General features: G+C 36.5%; 2 protein-coding genes across 4 annotated transcripts in view; one reads left to right on the forward strand and one right to left on the reverse strand.

The window, feature by feature from the left end:
• Nucleotides 1-304: 304 nt before the first annotated feature.
• Nucleotides 305-12,412, reverse strand: PDK4 (pyruvate dehydrogenase kinase 4). Its single transcript, XM_007425106.4, has 11 exons — nt 12,201-12,412; nt 9,846-9,987; nt 8,256-8,327; nt 7,660-7,844; nt 7,466-7,555; nt 5,627-5,704; nt 4,987-5,063; nt 4,379-4,477; nt 3,988-4,098; nt 3,175-3,288; nt 305-2,565 (listed from the first exon to the last, which is right to left on the reverse strand). Exons 1-11 carry the CDS (start codon nt 12,346-12,348, stop codon nt 2,422-2,424), a joined length of 1,260 nt encoding a protein of 419 aa, XP_007425168.1. The 5' UTR covers nt 12,349-12,412; the 3' UTR covers nt 305-2,421.
• Nucleotides 12,413-12,856: 444 nt separating this feature from the next.
• Nucleotides 12,857-21,272, forward strand: part of DYNC1I1 (dynein cytoplasmic 1 intermediate chain 1) — a 231,435-nt gene continuing 223,019 nt past the window's right edge. For all 3 annotated transcript variants that reach the window (XM_088150610.1, XM_088150611.1, XM_088150613.1), the window contains exon 1: nt 12,857-13,036. The gene's annotated coding sequence lies outside the window, so the exon portion shown is untranslated. The remainder of the gene's footprint in view (nt 13,037-21,272) is intronic.

Consider the following 21,272-nt stretch of genomic DNA (forward strand, 5'->3'; position numbering starts at 1 on the left):
CAATTGTGCTAAAATGACACATACACTGTGATGTCATCATGCAAATACCAGCAAGCATAATGTCTTTGTATCCCAAAATCTGACTTAAGTACATAAGTCACAGCTGAGGAAACGGGTGTTGTCCTATTTTGCTTCCAAAGATCACTAAAGGGAAGTGATGACAATGTTAATAGGCTCCAGCAGAAATGTCAGAGCAACAGTCATAGTGTTAGGGCAAAAATGGAATAGACCGAATAAATACATTTCATAAACAGCATAGCTGATATACACATATATAAAATTTATGAAAAACCGAGTCCAGCAATATTTTAAAAAATACATTTTATTATAAATCTTGTAGTGTATTTCAAGTCACCTGACCCAGAACATAAATTGTGGCAGAAATGATTCACTCTAAAATTATAATCCACTTAGGTTTCTTACATTCTGTGCAGACTTTTGGCAAAACAGCATCAAAACGTTATTGTGCTCAGAAAAGTATTTTTGTTAAGTGTACTTAGGCTCATATTTGTTCCAGCCTGATACATCAGCAAGTATTCTTTCAAAATATTCAGTAACTTGGAATTACAGACTGTGATAGCAGAAAGATAGCACCTTTAGTAACTTTGTAGAGACAGTGCATGGATTGACTGTGTTCATTTAAAACATTAGCAAATCAACTCTTTACGTTATGTACTGTATGAGGTCAAAGTGCGCAAGTGTATCATAGCAACAAGTTTTATTGTAAGAACCAAAGATTTTTTATTAAAATCTGAATTAACGCTGCTATTACCAATGATGCCACTGTGATACGCCCACAATGGAGTGCTCAAGCAGTCCATAAATACCTCACCAGGAGTACCTTTACTACAATCTGACTGCCAAATATGCACTTGCAATTAGCATAACAACTAGACTTCTTTTTCATGATTAGGCTCTAAAAATAGTTAACGTAACATTCAGTATTTTCCAAGCACTTCAGCAGAAACAAGCATTCAATATTTCATCAGTGTTAACTGCTAAGCCTTTGCTGGTACACTGTACCAACTGCACGTGATAGCCTCACATGGGTGGGATTACCTATTCACCGGAATCTGAGTCCATGCAAAAGTGGACATTAGCAAATACGCAGGCAGCGGTGAAACTGCCATAGATAAGCATGGGTGCGGAATTGTCACAGTGATCCTTTAAACATGCATTAGGATTAGCTCTTTAGCATCTCTGCCTTAAAGAAAAAGGCAGGCTAACCTATACTGGCACTAGCTGGGCCCTTAACAGACTCCCAGTCTTAAGAAGCATCGGTTCTTTGCAATGGAATATTCTCTCAATCTGTTCTTCACAAAATAAAAATATTCTACCAGTGTCACTCCTTGCTGCTGCATGGATAATGTATTATTTCTCTTGTGTCCCAGTTAATGTATTTCCTAAATTCTTTAAAAAATTCAGGTATTATATCCTCCACAGTCTATTTATCATTATACTCATATAAAAGGCCTCCAATAAATTATACATGCATTTTAAAGTTGCATTTTATATGTTGAAGTACAGAAGGAGGCTGTCAGATTAATGTATCAAACACAACCTAAATCCATATTCTGAAATCTTTCCAGTTTGATGGTTGCATAAATAATACCATTCAAAAAAGTTGCCTCTTTTTACTTATAGCCTCATATCCTACTCAATTATATTAAAGGTGGAACTAAATCCCATCCATTTCAATTCCTTTGAAAATCCTTTATGGTTTTCTGTTTCCCTCACTACAGATAGCTAGAAGCCATACTGCTAATTTTTTATGGTCAACATTTACTTTCACAATACATACTCATTACTTTCTTAATATTTTCAGATTATTTCCCATTCATATCCAAATCTCAGTATTTAGGAAAACAACAGAAAGATACTATCCACAAATATAGCAATTTGTGGGAATTCAAGTAATGTTAACTATTTGGAGTTCACCATTATACCATATGTCAGCAATTTATAAGACTATTGTATGTAACAAAGACATGTTACCACAATCTGTTCAGCTAGACTTTCTCACAGGCTATAAGTGTGACGTGCAAAGAGATTTAAAGTGACTTGGCTGAGAAGAAAATTAGTATTGTGTGTTGATATTCAGACAAGACGTATCATTTTTTGAACATAGCAAAACATAGCATAGGAATCTGAAAACATTAGAATTTTGGAGTGTTAATCTAAATTCCAAAAAGGCCAATATGTACATTATCCTATCCATTTGATAATCCTAATAGTCTATGTTGTACAAACTGCAGTACTAACACAGCATTTATAAATTGTGTTGTAGCATTCCATTCAACATTTCTTCCATCTCACTTAAGTCCTTGCATTGAACAGGAGTGACCTCAAGTACTTTGTTTCATTAATCCCAGCTGAAACTTTGGTTTGATCCCATTTCAATGTGTTGGGCAAGTGTATTCTTCATGCAACAGCGCTCTGCCTTGATACATTTCTTATTTTTTGCTTAGGAACACACCAGTCATCTGCTTCTACAGAGGTTTGGTAATGTTTACAAGCAGATTTATTGAAAACGGGAAGTTTTTCTACAGATTCTGTAGAAAGGGCCTGGAGAGTTAAAAATACAGATTAAAACAGTTAGACACTCTTGTTACTGTTTAGAGGTAAAAATATTATTTTGCCACTATTTGCATGCATATTTACAAGGGGAAGTTTGATTAAATCATGAGAAATTCTGCTAGTTTAAAAATTCTTGTAATGTTTTCACATTTTGCCAGACTTTGTACATTTTTTCATTCTTCCAGCCAGCATAGCTGATAAAATAAACATGTATGTGGTATTTTTTAGTAGCTGCTTTAAGAGGCCTCATTCATTTTTTCATGTTAAAAAAGCCAAATTACATTTATGAAATGGAATTTTGTTTATTAAGCAGAGTCTGGGTATTTATTATCTAAAGTATACTCTGCTTTCTATACAGAGTCAAGTCAAATCTTGGTCATAGACCAGCATAATTCTGTATCAAATATCTTATAATCCAACAACTAATATGATTCAGAATAAAACATTTGCAACCATCCATTTCAACAGAATAAAAAAGTCTACTCTGCCAAAGCCCACTGAAATAATATTACATGAACTATAAATAAAGGCAATTTACTATCTTAAAAAGGACAATGCACAAGTGACTAGTTGAAAGAAGAAAAGTGCAGAGCATACCTTTAAGTGGATAATAGCATCTGTTCCATAACCCGAAATAGAACACAAACTAAGGTCTCCATGAAAGTATTTAGCATAAAGACGAGAAATTGGTAATCCATAACCAAATCCAGCCTAAAAAGAAATAAAGTTTTTTTATTAATTGAAATGATATTTTTTTCCTCCTAGTTTAAGCTGTGTTCAATTCAGGTAGCCTAGTGGTTAAAGGTGTGAATGAAAATCCTATCCCTCATACAAGGAGAACTGAGACAATTTTAATTTTAAACATTTACTGAATAAGTACTCTACGGATAATATAACAATGTTGAGAAGAAAATACACAGGGACTGTTTCTGGTTTTGCATTTTAATAGCTATGCTGTAGTAGTCGGATTTAATTTCTTCTGCACATAGCATATCTGAATGGGCTGTCTTTTAAAATGCAGATAGGTGCTCTTAGGACAGAATATTCCCTCCCCATAGAAGCCCCATAATCACAGATACCAAGATCTCATGGAAATGGTTAGGTTAGAACTCATGACGTCAACCCCCAACCTGGAAGGCACTTATATATGGCAGAGCATCCAGTTATGGGAGACCCCCTAGCTTCACGAATATGTAGCTTGTATACAGTTTCATTCTCAATGAGAAGGTTCTCTTGGAAATACTAGTGATCACTGTAAGGAACAATGCAGTCGTTTGATACAACCTTCCCATCTGGAAGCCTTCCTTGTGTCTCACTTGTCCCTGGGTCTATAAAATAATGCCAAGGGCAAAGAGCATCAGTAGCCTAACTGACCTCATGCAGTGTAAGTCTTATGGCTTTGTCTCTTACCAAAGGAGTAGAATTGCTGCCATCTACTGCAGGCTTCGGTGCTGTAGAATATGTATAGCTGAAGAGGCTTTCTATTTTCCTCACTGGAACACCACCACCTCTGTCAGAAATCTAGTTAGAGACATTAAAAATAGCCACACAATTGAATTGTTTGTAGCTGAAACAGTCATATTTTCTAATGATTCTTTTTGCATAGATTTGCACATTTAAAAAAAACAACCTCTGCCAAAATAGTATTTGGCTGAAGATTGTTTGCCTATTTATAAGTGGCTGCAATCCACAACCCATCTATTTATTCCATACTAAGCCTGCTTAAATCAATAGGCCTCTCCAACAGTGAACAAATTGTTTACTGCACCTGCTGAATTCTCAGATAAAGTGTAATAAGTACCTTAATAGACAGGTCTTCTTTTCCAAGTACAACAGTCACCTCAACAGGATCAAGGGAAGGTTTTTTTTCCTGGTATTCAACTGTTGCTCTCATTGCATTCTACGCAGAAATTAAGATGAATTTAATTTAGTTTGTAAAGGTTTTAAAATATTATTAAACTTTTCCCTATCCTATTGAAATAGGAATTTGCTTTTGACAAGGAAAACAAACTGCATACATGCTTAACTAATGAAGTAACAGTTCTTTGCCATCATATTAACAAGAAGAATATCGTATTAAGAGAGACTCAAAGGTGGTGATGACTTCTTTCCATTTTTCTGTGCATCTTCATGCATTCTCGTCCTTGTCAGGAGCCCATTTTCAATGCTCTGAAAGAGCCACTTTGGCTTTAGCCGTCAGTCCTTCTGTTTTGATTACTACTGGGATGCTATGTTGGGAAGGGTGGTATCCTGTAGGAACCCGGTTGTTGCCAGAATTTCTAACATCCCTTATTTTGGTATGCTTTGTGCAGATGCTGGAAATAATATTTCAGCTAAATCTGGGACAGGTTATCTATCATTGTCCTAATGCATACTTAAAATACAGATGTTAAAATTACAAATACAAACCTTGAAAAGTTCAAACAGCATGTGAAAGAGGTGAGAAGGTACATATACTATGTGAATAGGCTGTCCAGCTGCTTTTCCTAAAAAAAAAAAATACAGCATATAATCCCTTTCAATGGTTTTATTACTGACATTTTATCCCAAACAATTATCATTATGGATGAAAAGCAAGTTTTCAATGAGATCTGCACATTCCACATTGCATTCTGAGATATATCATCTTTTATTTTCTAGCACTTTAAGTCTGACTAGTTTTGCAAAGCTTTAACTGAATAGAGTATAGATTTTAATATTACACCTTTCCCTATAATCTGCCTGCACAGAATCTGGGGAACTCATCTGGTCTTTCTTTCGTGATAAAACATTCTTGGATTATTGCAGTGAATTTACCCTTTTCTTTTAATACACCCTGAAACCAAATATTACACAATTACATGTCAAGGTCCTTCTCTATTTGGCACAGTGCTGCATAAGTGAATGAATGCAACTGTGCATATGTAAGCATTATCTGTAGGGAAAATGTGACTAGCTTGCAATTCTAGGATATGTTTACTGAAGATAAGAGAAACAGCAGCAAGGATTATTGAAAGCGAAAAGCTTTCAGAACTAGACCAGTATAGTCAGAAAGAAAAATAAATCTTACCATTTATTTGAATAAGCTTTAACTCTGGAGAAGCGAAATAGTATTGATCACAAAGCATCTGGGAACTCTGGAAAGCATCTAAAATTTATTTTTAAGAACAAGATTAAACAACTTTTATGTTATAGTATTATTTTCTAAACATCAGACAACTCAGTATTATATAGTACTATTGCATGAAATTATCTGTGTACGTTTTCTATATTTACAGCAATTCGTTTATTGCTGTCAGCAAATCCAATATGGGCATAGAACACTATTGAAACAGATTAAGATTTCTCTATAAAGATATATTCCTTTTATGAAATATTACATTTATAACTACCTTTCTGCTTATGTAAGCACTCAAAAGGTGGCTTACAAAATAAAATACAGCATAAAGAACACAATAAGAAATGCAGTACGTTAAATCAAAATCAGTACCATTAAACTTAACAACTAAAGTATTTCTTAAACACTGGGGGTATGGGACCACATGCATCTCCTTAGGGAGAGCATCCCATATCCTGAATGTCATGGATAAGAAGCCCTTCTCCCACATACCAGACGGCTGAGTTTCTGACAGCAGCAACATCTTCAGAAAAAGCCATTCCTGCTGATCTAAATAATGGGGCAGGTTCACTGCAGGAGAGGCAGCTTTTCAGATTCTCAGGCTCTATGCCACTTAGGACTTTAAAGAACAACACCAACAACTTAAAATCACACTTGGGAGGCAATGGGCAGCATCTGCATAGGTCTCAATAGAGGCCACCACACAATTCCTGTACTTTGCACTGATCTGCAACTAAATCACTTCCTTTCCACCCAACTACAGTTTCAAGAGTAGCCCCACTGCATTGGACAAGACGTTTGTAACCAAGGCATGGCTAATTGTTGCCAATTCTGATGAGCTTAAGGAATATTATAATTAGTATATTGGCCACAGTTGTGGATATGTGCTCATCACAGCCACCACTTGCATATCTGGTGTCAAAAATCACTGCTAACCTACAACCTTGTTCTTTCTGGAGTTGTGCAATCGCATTCGAAACAGGCTTCACCTCAATCTCCAAGTCCAATGTTCTTGTTACCGAGAACATCTCTGCCTTCCTTGGATTTAATTTAAGCTTGTTCTCCCTTATCCAGACCATTATTGAAATCAGGCAACATTCAAAGGAACTGATTGCTTCCTTGGAATCATATGGGTGAGCACAGCAGAGCTGCGTGTCATTAGTGCACTGATGGCAGCCATCTGCAAAGTTCTGATTAACTACCCTGGTGTTTTTATGTGGACATTATGTATGTTCAAAAATAAATCTCAGAGAACTGAACAGGACTTACTACCATATAAATGAACGTAAGACTTCACCATAATGTTCCTATTTCTGAACTAATTATACACACTTGTATCACAGAAATCAACAGGTCTAATATTGTAGCCTAGATATGCAACATCCAGATATTGGCTAAATAAACAATATTTTATTTAGCCTGCAGGATCAACTAATTATGTTAAGTCAATTCATCCAATTAATGAGTAACTTGGCAGCACTGCTGTTGAAACCAATGAAATATTGATAGTTTTTGCACTGAGAAGGCTAACTCTTCTTACACCTTTTCAAACCTCTTGTGCTCCCTAGAAAAACAGATTCACTGCATTCGCATTTAATTCTAAGCCATGATTTTTTAGCAAGCCATCATAGTCTGATATACCCATGGCCCTAAGCACCATATTTGGGATCAAATAACATGCTAAGCCAAAAACCAATAAACCATATTCATCGTTTAGCACAATGTATGACCCACTGTTTACAGATCAAATTATATGATAATTATGAGTAATGCTTTCATTTTTATACATACCATGCACCAGATCCACAACATCACAGCAAGGATCAATGCATCCAATATGCCGTGGGTTACCCACATTGTTATTGTTATCAAATATAAGTGCTGTTGAAATAAAGACATAAAATTGAAGAAAGTTTTTTTTCCCCCAAATTACTCTCAATATCCTTTAAAAGTTGGTTTGTCAAAGGAATAAAAATGCAACTTACTGTGCTGGTTTATTAACATCCGAATAGATATCCTGTTCATGTAAAATCGATCCAAGAAATACTGAATATTTTGATTGATGAATTGGTCCATTTTAGATGAATCTCTGTATTCTAGGACCCCTTGTGCCATCACAGGCACTACATCATGATGTCTGTTTCGGACTTTAACAATGGCATCTATAAAACTGGGAAGAACAGAGAACTCATTTACCTACATAAGAAACTCTGAAAACCAAAATTGTAGTAAACAAATATACTTCCTTACTAATCTCAGCCATTAGATAGCAGTAAACACTTTGTTATACAAAAGATACAATAGAAGTAAAAAGAAATGTAAACGTATGTATTAGTTTATACATCATATGATTGATATGAATATTATTCTGAAACTTCATAACTTATTGTTGACATGTTTTATTTCAAAGTGTCACTTTTTGCTATATCAGATATCAGTTATGTCTCTACAACATTATCTTATTGTAATTCAGTTATTTGTCTAAGCTTTAGGTTTCAAGTTAGATGAATCATCCAAGGTTGGCCAGCCATTACTTAAAATAGAATAAGCTGCTGAAAAAAGACAATAGAGAGGAACGTACTCTGACAGAACTTTGTGGTCATCTATTTTTTTATCTTGGAATTCCACTAGTTCCAGTAGGCTTTGAACATACCTGTAAAGAGCATAAGTGATGTAAATATTAAGCTTTCAGTACAGAGAGCCAGTTTAGTGTAGAGTTTAAGGAACTGGGCTAAAAACCAGGAGACCGTGCCTTAGGCACAGAGCCAGCTGGGTGACCTTGGGCCAGTCATTCTCTCTCAGCCCTAGAAAGGAGGCAATGGCAAACCACTTCCAAAATCTTGCCAAGAAAACTGCAGGGACTTGTCCAGGGAGTCACCAGGAATCAAAAACTGGCTTGAAGGCACAAAAAACCCCAAAACAAAACCCAGTTCAGAGAAAACTTTCTTGCACATAAAAGGATAAGTAATGTTAACAATTTACTAACTCAGTAACCTCAAAAACTAGACAAGCTAGGAGCAAATAGAAGGACCTTGATTATGTATAAATGTGGAAAAATAACACCAAACTCCCTTGCTTAAATCAATGTTTTGAGTACTTAAATCAACATTTTAAGTATTTTCCCTATAAAATTTAGCACCTCATACATATCTCTTCTCCTTTCATCACCCATTGAAAGTTTTTAATGCATATTTTGTAGCATTTGGTATGCAATCTTATTCAAGTCAGCGTTTTAGAATTGCCAGTAAGTCTGAACTAAGATACATCAGCTATAACAAAATCTACCTTTGCTTCTTTATCTTGATATGACCAATGCCATAATCTATTATGATTTTTACTACACATAAAGATATACATAAGAGACATTAGTGCCTTTCTACTTATTCAGCAAACAGCTGCAGAGATTACAAAATGACATAACAGGGCTTCCAGGACTTGCTATTTTATTACCTACTGACATAGGCCCTTTTCATATTCAAGACTGTGCTGATCCAAGATCAATGTCACACCCCATATTTCCATAATGCTGTGTGGGGCTTGCAGAACTTTTTGCAAGTTGAACCAATCAATTTATGGCTGAGTTGCCCCTCCAGAAAAAGTAGGAAAAAAAATTGCAGTGTTTGCTTTGAAGCAGCGGGACAGGTGGTTTCCTATGATGTAGAACTCCTGCTTCATTTTCAGAGTTCTCTACTGAAATCAAGGCTGCACTGTTGGACCTTATTATTAACTCCTCATCCTTCCCAGTTGATGTGAAAGGGAGAATTTCCCCTGCCCTCCCAATCTCCCTATGGGCAGTTTATTTCTTCCTTGGTCTGAAAATGAGTGCTGTGAGAAGAGACTGAGGATGGGAGGCAGGACACCATTGGTAATACTACCTTAGCACTTTGCTATTGGCCAGCTGAAGGAAGCAGGAGTCTAGTCAGGGGGTTTACTGAAGAGCACGATGAGGACATTTGCAAGATGAGATTGTGAGATTTTGGAAATCAAAAATAGTGCCTATATGGATATATACAGTAGGTACCTGATAGGTACTCCTATCAGTCCACTATGAACATGTTGTCTAAATCCTAATGTCAATACATATAATCTTTCTTGTACTTGTTGATTACAAAAGTAGTATAAGATGACTAAAGTGTAGTAACTGAAGTATATTGCAAAATTTGCTACTTACCAACTCTTTACCAATTGTACTGAAGTTGTACCCAATAACGGACTAGGAAGGAGATCAATTTCTTTCAAAATATTTGCTAGCCGTACAGGAAGCTCATGCCGAAGGAATGAGAACGAGGTTCTTTCACATGCATTTGTTGAACCTATAAAAAAGACAGATAATTTAAAATATTTTCAGTGTAACACACTAGAACAGTTTCAATAAACTTCCTATCATATTAATATTACACACAAATAGCTCCATTAATAATACAAGTGAAGAATGTTGTAGGAACTTATAGGGAGTCTTTTTTAAATACTAAAGGAATGTCTACACTAACCAATCTAAGACAATCTGATATATTATTCTTAGAATCTACATTTGCTTATAATAGGGCTACAAAAATCTGGATGACCACTACATGGTAACAAAGGTTTACAAGTTTTCTGCTTGTTTGATGCCATCTGAGATTTCTACAGTCCAGATGAGATAGCTCTGGTTATAGCAATGTCAGTATTACAGATGCATTTGCATGGAACATGATTGCCATATGGGTTATCCAAACCCAAATCAGCTGTAAATTATAGTACTGGTAATCAACATTTCTTGGTTTAAAATGCAAAGAAAAAAAGAGTACCATATATGCATTGCATCTGAGTTGTATTAATAAACTCTTACATGTGAATGGGTTTATATGGGGCATTTTAATTTAAAAATTACATTCATTATTAGGAATATGTAGTTTTAAAATGCCTCTAGCATTTCAAAAGTAGGATCATACACTTCTTTAGAAAACAGCTACACCTAAATGAAAGTCAAGTATTCCTAACCAATGAAATGACATAGGTTTGGTCAAGTCATATAAAACAAGCTATATATACATACCAATTAAACAATCACAGGTACTTAACTCACTTTTGTTATTATAACAGGCTGGCATTTCAAAGGTCGATAGTTGAATATAGTATCAACAATTTTGACAAAGACTACCCTTGCATATTACAAGAAGCAGGAATTCAGTAATACACTGAAGAATGCTGACTTTTTAAAAGTTCAGTTAAACAAAACTGGCAAAACAGCCAAAAACCAATTTATATACTTCGTAATAAATAAACCATTTGGACTGAAGAATTAGGGAAGAAACTAAAGCCATTAACACAATGAGAGATTATAAAGATTCCTACAAATATTTGTTTATAAAACACAATTAAAATATGCCTTACTTCTTTGGAACCTTTTTAAAACTTTGTCACAGACACAATTTCACTGAGTCAGAAAAGTAAAATAGCTGTGTATCTAAAAATTTACATTTTAGATACACCATCTAACAGTAACCAAAACAAAAATACCAGATGTGTCACATTATTTCCATAACAATTTAATAAGCATCATACTGCATGGAAAGAACAGCATATGGAAAAAATGTGGACATACCATCTTGTTTAAAACTTCAGTTCATTGCCCAACTACCATAAGATTTAGGAAATCTCACAAATCAAGATACGTTCCTACATCCTTGTTCTTTAATAAAAGCAAAATTGTTGCACAACAAAGTTGTAAAAATAAGTCGCACGAAGATGCTCAACAGGCTCTCTCCTAAAAAATGATAGAAAAAAAAAAGGCCATGGAAACTTAGCTAGAATACAAGGGCACGAGAAAGATGAAGAAATAAAGCAGCAGTGCAATGTTGCTCAAAAGCAGGTCCCAGTACAGTCAAGTTAACTTTGTCAGTTGCACATTAGAATGCAGTATAAAGGACAGGAACTATGGACTAGAGCTTATGTCATCAGATATTTGAATTGCATCAGATCAGATTTATGCCATCTGCAAAGGCAGACTCTAATCCATAGAAACTGATCCCAGAATGAATGTCTTATCTCAAAGGTGACTTTAGATTGTTGGGCTTTAGCTATAATGAACTTTAAATGGATGTGAAGCATCCAAAGACTGAGACAATTCTGTCTTCCCCATACAGCCACTCTGAGAGCATCCCAACACCGTCCCAACCTATTCAAATGCAAACTATTCTCATTCCCATCATTCTCTGGTAGAGGATTCTCCAACTTTGGAAGCCCCCCAAATGGGGAGAAATCCAAATTGTGCACTGCTCCTCACTCATGGCCCCTATTCTCCTTTCTCAAGCAAGAGCCTACAACCTCTAAATCGTCCTCACTTCAAAGCATCTCATGTGGGACAGCACTGACACCTGCCTTCCCAAACGCAGTCCCTGACAGATGTGTTGGACTACAATTCCCCAAATTCCCAGCTGGCAAAGAGGTACAGTCCATCACATCTGGAGCCCTCCAGGGCGGGGAAGGCTGACCTACAGCATCCAGCAGAGGTCTCTCTTCCTACACCCCCATTCGCGCCCCTCACCGAAATCCAGGAACTGCTTGATAGAAAGCGGCGACGGAGAGTAACGCGAAAAATGTTCCACCTCTCTGGTTACCCCAGCCCCGCTGATGGCACCACCCGCAGCAGCCAAAGGAGCCGCGTTTCGCAGGGCAATCCGGGCTGCCTTCATTGCGGCTGCGGACAAGACTGAAGGCGTCACTGTCACAACCCACTCGCCTTAAAGCCTGTGACTGGCGCCCTGCACGTGCGACCCCTATTTACTAGTGCGGGACCTCCCTCCGGGGCGGGGCTTCGAATTAAGTCACGCCCCGAAGGGGCTAACTGTCAGAAATGGAAGAAAGTCGAGGTGTAAGCCACGCCCCCTTATAGCTAACTGTCAGAAAAGGACAAAAATGAAGACCGAACTCCATCACTTTGCCCCCTGGAGGGTGACCCTTACTTCAACAGATCCAAGCGCCTTAGAAGGAGGGACGGGGAGGTATAAGTTAGGAGGTGTGTCTCTGCCGCGTCCAATAAGACCGCGCTGTCCTTCAGCCTTTTCCCCACCTTTCGGATATAACACGCGAAAAACTACGTCTTTTAAACTAAATTATCTCCTTTACGACGCTCTGAATAGCACGTTCCTCTCGTTCCCCCTCTCTCCCCCCCCCCCGCTTTGAGAATCACCAAACGACGATCACGCGGGCGGGGGGAAAGAATGGAGCGTGGGGTTGTACTCGACCTCTTATTGGTTGTTCTAATTAAAATTCGCTTCTGGGTGGAACCAATCAGATGGTTGTCTCCGCCGTGGGATCTTGACAGCAGGCGGAACTCGGCAGCTGGAAGCATAACCAACTTGGCCCGATTCCTGAGGGGAGGTGAGGGGGAGGGTTGGGGGTTGTACCGCTTTTTCCAAGAACGGCGAGAACACCCCGAGGCGGGGAAGCGGGAGGCAGTCACGCCAGGCCTGCCTGGGGAGGGGAGCCAGGCGCGGGAAGTTCACGTTATTGAATAACAAGAAGTTCACTGCCTTCCAAAAAATACCTTCTTCAGCGGTCTCCTGCAACATTATCTTTCCCCTTAAAATATTCTAAATAGAGCCCTAAGGATAACCAGCGCCAGTCAGGGCAAGAATAAATACGCGCTGATCCTAAACTCCGTTTATTTTCTAGTCATTCTCTACCTTCCAAAGATCCCCTTCGTTTCTACCTATCCTTGTAATATTTATTTTTTGGCTTCCTCCCCCCACCCCCCTGCCGCCTCATGAAAAGCTTCAAAACATTTCATAAGGCAATTCAAAACTTCTATGAGGCTTTTAAAAGAATGATTAGCACAGCAATTATTTGCTGTAATAGGCTGGCAGAAAAGATTTTAGAAAATGGAGAAGGGTAACAAGACTGTCTAAAACTGTATTTTAGCCAGCACACTAGCTGGGGAATTCTAGGAGTCAAAGTCTGCCCATCTTAAAGTTGTTGAGGTTGAGAAACACTGGTCTAAAGTATTGTAAAATGGCAAGTTTTAGAGATGCAGAATTCTTAATCTGGATATTAAGCAAAAGCTAGCAAATAAATAGGCATGTAAGGAGCATTGTTTACGATTTCAACCTTTGCTTGGCTATACTTTGGGAATATGTATATATGTGCAGTATATATAAATATACATAATAGTGCAGTAGAAAACTGTTATCTAGGAATTTAGAATGAGAAGTGCTCTTCTGTTACTTTCTTGCTGTGCTTTTCCTGGACCAGATGATGTTCCTGCTCTCTGTTTTGCCTTGTCAGTCTATCTTTACTTTTGAATCTGTACTCTATGTTTCTGTCATGGCATACTTGACATCAGCAAAATATGTCTGCTTAAAATTTAAGTCTCACAGACTTTAGGAGATATATGATTGACTGCAGCTGTAATCAAAAGATTTAACAGTAGTCTCATCTTTTAAAAAGAAATTAGCATCAGCAATTTCTTGTTGGCAGAGAAAGTTGTTCAGTCTGCCTGTTGGGCATGAACTGCTATTAATGCAAATGGGTATAAGCATAGAAGGTTTTTGGCTTTTTTTTTTTAAGAAATGTTCTTTCATGGAATGATCAACTAAATGACCTTTCTTATAATGATCAACTAAAATTAATGACTGGAAAAATATACATCTGCAAATTGTGGGTTTTTTTGAGTTTATAGTTTGGTCATATCTAGTTTGGCCTGCTTAGAACAGTGAAGTTTTATATTTAATTTTTTTCAAACCATGATGCCATCAATAAAAAGCAATTACTGTAACTGGCCTTTAGCATCAAAAACTAGAGAAGTAAGTTCATAGTCCAACTTTCTGCTACAGATAAGGCTTGGTAGATACAATGCACAGTTAGAAAAGCTGTGTCAGCTTGCTGATTTAGGACTCATTTTATCTGAAAGTGAAGTTTAGTAGGGGAAAGTTCACAGTGCTGGGAACAAAGACTTTTCACTTGGTCTGTGAAATTGCCAGGGCTGCAGCCTCTACAGCTGAAGTTTAGTAGGGGAAAGGTCAACTCTTGCAGAAGAAACAACATCCTCCTCATATTTCACAGAAGTCAGAGTCCACTATTTGGATTTCCTTCTGAATTAATCCTTACAAGATAGAAAAGGTTTGAGTAACTACAATTTGTCTTGAATTGTAACTACAGTTCAACTTGTAAGCACATGATGGCTGTTTGCAGTTTTCTTTACTCATAAAACAATTTGTTTCTCTTATCAAACACTTCCAAATATTTTTAGAGGACATTCTTGCATTTAAAATTGTAATATTTTTATCAAAACTCCAAAGATCCTGAAATATTTTATACAGAAGCATTTCTCTGTTTTTGCACTTGAATATTTTGCTGTACATTATTACTCTAAAGTAAATTCTGAAGTCTAGTTTCTTCCTGTATGCAGTACTATGCATGTGTACCTAGACATAAGCCCATCTATAATAAATGGGACTTAATTCTAGAAAAGTGCATTTGGAATTGTAGTTCTGCTTGTTAAAGGTGTTTCTTTTTCACATGATCCAGTGCTAGCTCAAATGAGAATCAATTACACTTAATTACATGGAGTTTCTGTAGACACATAGAGTACATATTGCTCTGTAACAGTTTTAAACACTCTAATCCATGTTATTCACAGTTATTTAATACAGCTATAAATTTAAATTCAATAGATTGTGTATATATGCATTCCTATTAATGTTCTTGCTAGTTTGCCTATCCTTTGCTGAACACACTTTACTGTATCCTTTTAGTGAATAAGTAAAGGATGTGTTTGCACATGCATTTTAGTCATGTGTACAACTAATTCACGTTCTTGCAACCAGCACATCTCCCATGCATAGCCCACATGGATGGATCCTCTGTCTATCCATATGGCAAATACAGGGAATCATGAGCTGTGCAGGTTCTGAAGACTGTGAGCATGGATACTTTGTGTGATATTAATAGTTTACTTTCAGTCTTTATTTCCACCTTTTTTTTTTGTTCTGCAAAGAAGTAGACAGATCCAGCAAATTTAACAGGAATCTGAAAGCAAGATGTGTCCTCTGTCACAGACATCTATATAAGATAATAGAAAAATGGATAAGTAACCACTGTATGACAGTAACTCCAATTTATGTACTTTGTGGAAAACTACTTGATTTTATGGTACAGTTGATTTTATTTTGTTTCTGACAAAATATTCAAACCTGATGATTGTAGCTTAACTGTTGAATTTGCTGGGCTGAAAAGACTCAGGGTATTTCTACATGGGGCTTTGTACCACTCCCACAGAAGCATCACAAATATGGTTACCCCCATTAGTATTCTACTGAGGAGCGAGTACATTTTCTTCTAGCTTAGCTTTTCAGCTTCTTGAGATATTGGAGCTGTTAGGGCTTGTGAGTAGGTCAATATAGTGGAAAGAAGGAATAACCCTGAGGAACAGGAGGAAGAGCCGCAACCAAGACAATGGTCAGATAAAAGAAAACTGAGTCCAGGCCAGAACTGTAACCTGAATAAGCATCCCAGACAAGACCCTTCTTAGTTCTCACAAAGATAAAGGGAGGGAGGGTGGAAACACATTCAGACTGCAAGATTCTGTTACTATAACCTTATAATACAAGTAGTATCTGCATGCATGATTTTGGTTTCCTAGTCTGGTCTAAGTTGAAGGGTTGGCAGTTTTCCATTGGCAGGACCAATCTGTTGTATTCTTGGTATTCTCTGAGCTTGGTTGTTTTCTTAGTTTTCTTGATTGCACACCAATCTCTGCTTCCCAGCTTACAAGCTGTTTTAGTGCCCTGGTGCTTTCTCACAGGGCTTCAGAATATCTAGTCAATAAGTAACTGAAGACTAGTGTTTTGGGACCATGATATTCAGTGCAGGAATTGACATCTTTCTGCTGTCCCCGCTCCCCCACACACAAAAAAAGGAAAAAAAAGGAGAGTAAGGTAACACACAACATTCCTAGTAAGTGTTCCCTATCAACAGAACTGGACCAGTCAGATAACTTCAGTCCTTTGCACTTCATATTTTAAAATATGAGAACTATAATATAGAGGAAATTCATAGAACATTCTAAAAAACTTACATAAAAACTACAAATTAACAATTCAGTTTCATATAGTAACTTGTAAAGTGGCATGATAAAACCTACAAAGCACAAACCTTCCTGCATATTACTTATGTCAGTGGACTTATCATAAAGTACTTTTAAAAAAAGACAATTTGCACCCCTCTTTTCTTATGCTTTTTAATGGCTGTAAACTAAAAAAAATGAGAGAGAGAGAGAGAGAATGAAGTTGCTCCTAGACACAGTATTAAAGCTTCTCAAGCTGTTATATTTACAGGAGTATCTTGAAAGCTAGACACTTTACCCAACATCAGAAAAGTTACTCCTTGCCTTTATCCAAATTGCATTATTACTCTACTATATTTGTATATAGTTCAGTGATTTTTAATACTATTTGCTTTTTATGTATAAGATTGTTTTGCAAATATGTTTAGTTCTATGAAATTGTCTTTTCAATTTTATTGGTATTGTCTGGGAAACTTACAGAAACTTCATTGAAATGACTGGAAGAATAAGCCTCTCATCAAACTCACTGCAAACCTAAAGAAAAAGGATATTGTTTCTAGTTATATCTGTTGCACTTAATGATTAAGGTATAAAACAAAAATTGGGGTTGAAGGTACATGTTCTCTGATCCAAAGGCTTCTTAATTCTACATCTGGTTTAAAGAGTTGGGGAAATGTTTTCTTCATATGTATCTCCAGTCCTTATCATTGGAGGTGTGAATCCAATGTCACTGTCTCTTCAGCACCTTATTATTGATCACAAGGAGGCACTGGGTGTAGTTAGATAGTTAAGGATTTACTCTGCCTGCTCTTTGTCCAAGAGATTGGACATTTCCTTCCACCTTTCTTCCCAGGTGGATACAGAGCACGTGTTCTTGGACTTCTTCTTGGTAGGATGAAGTTAGCTAAGTGCTAGGCTTTGCCTATCCCTGTAATATATTTCTTGCTAATAAATCTCCTTTCTGTTATAGTTATAAAAGCTATTTCACTAATCATTGCTCAGGTCAGATTGTGTCCTCAGAAATACTCAGGTGCATGCATAGAACACTTCTATCTCCACCATTTAAGTTGTAATAGCAAAAGCAGTTAGGTCCACATATTTAAATGACTTCGAAGTAGCTTCAAAATATTTCTGTAGGTTGTGTGTAAAGGCCCACATTCTACTTGCCAAGTGTGTGCTGCAGCCCTTTTCCAGACTAAAATGGTTTAATTAGGATTTAATCCCACTGTAAAATGAAAGCCCTCATATTCCTGTCAGTCCTGTTAAATGAAAAGCAGGTCAGGATACCCTGATTTAGATTTGGATCAAAGCATTGTGGAAAAAAGATGAATCTTTTTCTCATATGCTATATCCTAATTTAACTTCTCACTTTAGATTGCCCTATCAAGGAAAATTACAGTTGCCACACCTTGCCCAGCACCTAGTCATGACATAATTTGGGACCTCCTATATCTGTTTGTAATGTTAAAAAATGATAGGAGAACCTGCTCATGAACTCTGGGTCTCATCTGAGATTTTAAAAGGCGATAGGTGTTGCCCTCTATCCATAATTACATTAGTCCCATACACTGTATTATTTACTAGCCCTGTGCAAAACTTCAATTCATACATTAGATTTGAAGCTGATATGCTCAATTTTCCAAATGTAATTGATTTACCAGGCTGTTGAAGGAGAAAGTAATCTGCAGGCAGTATGTCATGACTAGGCACCATACTCTTTGGGTGTTCTCATCTCAAGCCTAAGTACTGCATTGGGAGCACTCCTTTTATGGGCTCAAGTATGTTCCCTGCATATAATACAGAATTCAAGCAAGGGCTTTAGCTTCCCACAATTTTAAGGCTGCTGGAATTAGTTCCATCCTTTGGTATAAAAGAACCTCTTAATAACTTGAGGATTTTGAGGTTGTTTTGGCAATATGGTCCTGATGTGGGAAACAAGTCCCCTATGCTTGAAAGACCAAATATTTCAAATATTTAAAGGTACACACCTATTTGATTTTTTTCCCTATTTATTATCCAACTGCATTGTTTTGGTTTTCTTGCTAATACCAACCCTTTTGATTTTTGGTAACTTATGGTCAGCTTATTTGCTTTGCTGTATTGGATTATGGATTTCAAAGCCCTTCTAAGTCCAATGGGAATGTGTTAAATTACTGCTGAAGTGGCTGAATACAGAAGAGTAATTCTTTATCCAGAATTTTTAGGAACATGGAAATTAGGATCATTTAAGTGATCAGCCCGGGAACTGAATACTATGGAGCCAGTATACAGCCCTGCCATGCTCCTTTATAAGTATGGGTCTAGAGAGAGACACATGCAGGCTACATCTCACTTTAGGAATGGTATCTAAATGCAGTTTCCCAATTAGGAAAAGAAGTTTTGTTAATATTTTAATTTTGAAGCCTTTCCCATAGGGTCGTTCATGAAATGGAATCAAATCTAGCCTTAAAGTCAAGAAAGGCCACATAGAGGGAAAATTTTAATTTGTGCTAGTGCTTATGTATGGTGCAGCACAAAAATGTGATCTACGGTGGAGGATCCTTCTTGGAATCCAGCATGTTCTTGTCCAATTATGCCTTCAGATTCCAACCAGTCTAGAAGCTTCTAATTCAGATATTTAGTGTATAGTTTATTTACACTCAGTAGACTGATGGCTCTGTAGTTAGCTGGGTCTTCTCTGTTCCCTTTTTTGCATTTTGGGAGGGCCAGCCCTGAATCCTTGAGAATATGTTCTGTCTACCAATGTGAGTAAAAGGGATGCAAGAAGGGGGCCCACCTTGCACAGTTGGTTTTAACCAGTTCAGGTAGGATATAGTCGGTGCCTGGGGCTTTTGTGACCTTTAAGGTTTTAATCAATTTGGCCACTTCAGAAGAACAGATTGGTGGTTACTTGTTTAGAATGTCATTAGTAGTGGTACTGAAGGGTAGGATTTTTGTAGAAAGAAAATTCATACAGTTTGTAGAACATTAAACATAAAGAATAAGTTGTACCTCTTATTATAAATCAAGAGACCCTATGTTGGGAATGAAAGTTACTTTACACCCTTACCACAACATATTCCTTAGCACAATGGGTTACTCTTCCCTGTAGCAGTGAATGCAAACTACTTAGTGGGTCTTCATGGGGATGTTATTGTAGGAGGGATATTATCTGGGTAGGAGTAAAGTCATGGAATAACAGAGTTATCTTCACAATGTCACCTCTACATTTCTGCATTGCGATCATAATGAAACAAGATAGAATATTGGGAATCAGTCAAGAGATACAGTAGTTGCATAAACATGGCTTCAATTAATTATTGCTTCAGTTAAATGACTTATAAAACATTCCACATGTAATCTTTTTCAAATTTATTCTTTTTTTAAAATAATACCCTTAACTGCTCTGATCTTTCAGTCTGTGATGATAAGTCTTCTGTTAATCTCCACTTTACGTTTATTAATGGATGGTTTAGAGCCATTTGTTTTAGTACATTCTGAACCCATTAGATGATCAAGTGTCCTTTCGACTAATCTGGGAAGAATCTTATGCTAAACTCAGTAGACGTCAGTGGGTTGATTATTACGTGCTTAGAGGCTAATATTAGACCACTCTCACTCAACAGCTTGATTGGAAGTTTAAAAAAAAGTGAGGCATGCCATTTGACTGATCTTGTCTGTACATGACACTTTTCCTAAATGTGGAAATCATGTGTCAAATTAATAGGTCATAACTAGAAAAGACCTATAATATTAATTAATATTGATTAGTTGACTGTTTATCAACATATAACATTAAATTTTAATCTAGAAGAGAAATTATATTGTGCATTTTCAGTAAGCAAGTAGGAAGTTATATGTCCTAACTTGTAATTGTATTATTTTGATCTATACCATCAAATAAATCTAGTTTGTTTTAGTGTAGGTCTACGTTTATTTACTATTTAAATTGTTTTATAATCTTTAAAAGAAAAATTAATCATTTCATTTTTTAAAAAAGACAATATAAGAGCAATGAAATCTGTTCACTAATGATCTTCTATTAAATGGGGAGATGGGCGGCATATAAATTTAATAATAAATAAAATTTAAAAAATAAAAAAATAAATATAATGAGAATTGAGAGGAAAAAATGGCAGAATTTTCCTCATGGCACTAAATTTAATCTTTACTACAGATGCCAGAATTTCAGATGGATTAGAAATATATTCCATTTAAATGTATATGTTGTGTTACCCTACTGATCCTTCTTATACCAATAGATGATCTAAATTTATATGTGCCCCCGAAATCTTTACTTTTCAAAGCTAGCACTTTAGTTGACAACTATGGATGTGTACGAAAAAGCATATATTAAGGAAAAGCAAGTACAAATGTACATTTATTAGGAAAACACATGCATTAAATGCATTGTATTAAGAAAATTTGCTTGCCAAAAGTGTGTACATTATGAAAAATATGTACAAATTTATCATTTTTAGGAGAAATGCATGCATATGAAAATATAAACAAATGTTTATTTTTTTTCTAAATTTGTAGAACAGAAACTGGAAAACAGAATTGAGATTCACCTTT

Source organism: Python bivittatus, unplaced genomic scaffold (genome assembly GCF_059951505.1).
Source record: "Python bivittatus isolate LINGU-HERP-01145 unplaced genomic scaffold, Pbiv_v1 ctg000610_np1212, whole genome shotgun sequence".
Taxonomy (NCBI): Eukaryota; Metazoa; Chordata; class Lepidosauria; order Squamata; family Pythonidae; genus Python; species Python bivittatus.

Excerpts from the sequence above, each read along its gene's own strand:
- PDK4 (XM_007425106.4), bottom strand. The coding sequence starts at position 12,348 with ATGAAGGCAGCCCGGATTGCCCTGCGAAACGCGGCTCCTTTGGCTGCT. Across the intron at positions 7,845-8,255 it reads GACCACAAAGTTCTGTCAGA|TTTTATAGATGCCATTGTTA; the intron begins GTACGTTCCTCT and ends TGTTCTTCCCAG. Across the intron at positions 7,556-7,659 it reads GATGTTAATAAACCAGCACA|CACTTATATTTGATAACAAT; the intron begins GTAAGTTGCATT and ends TTATTTCAACAG.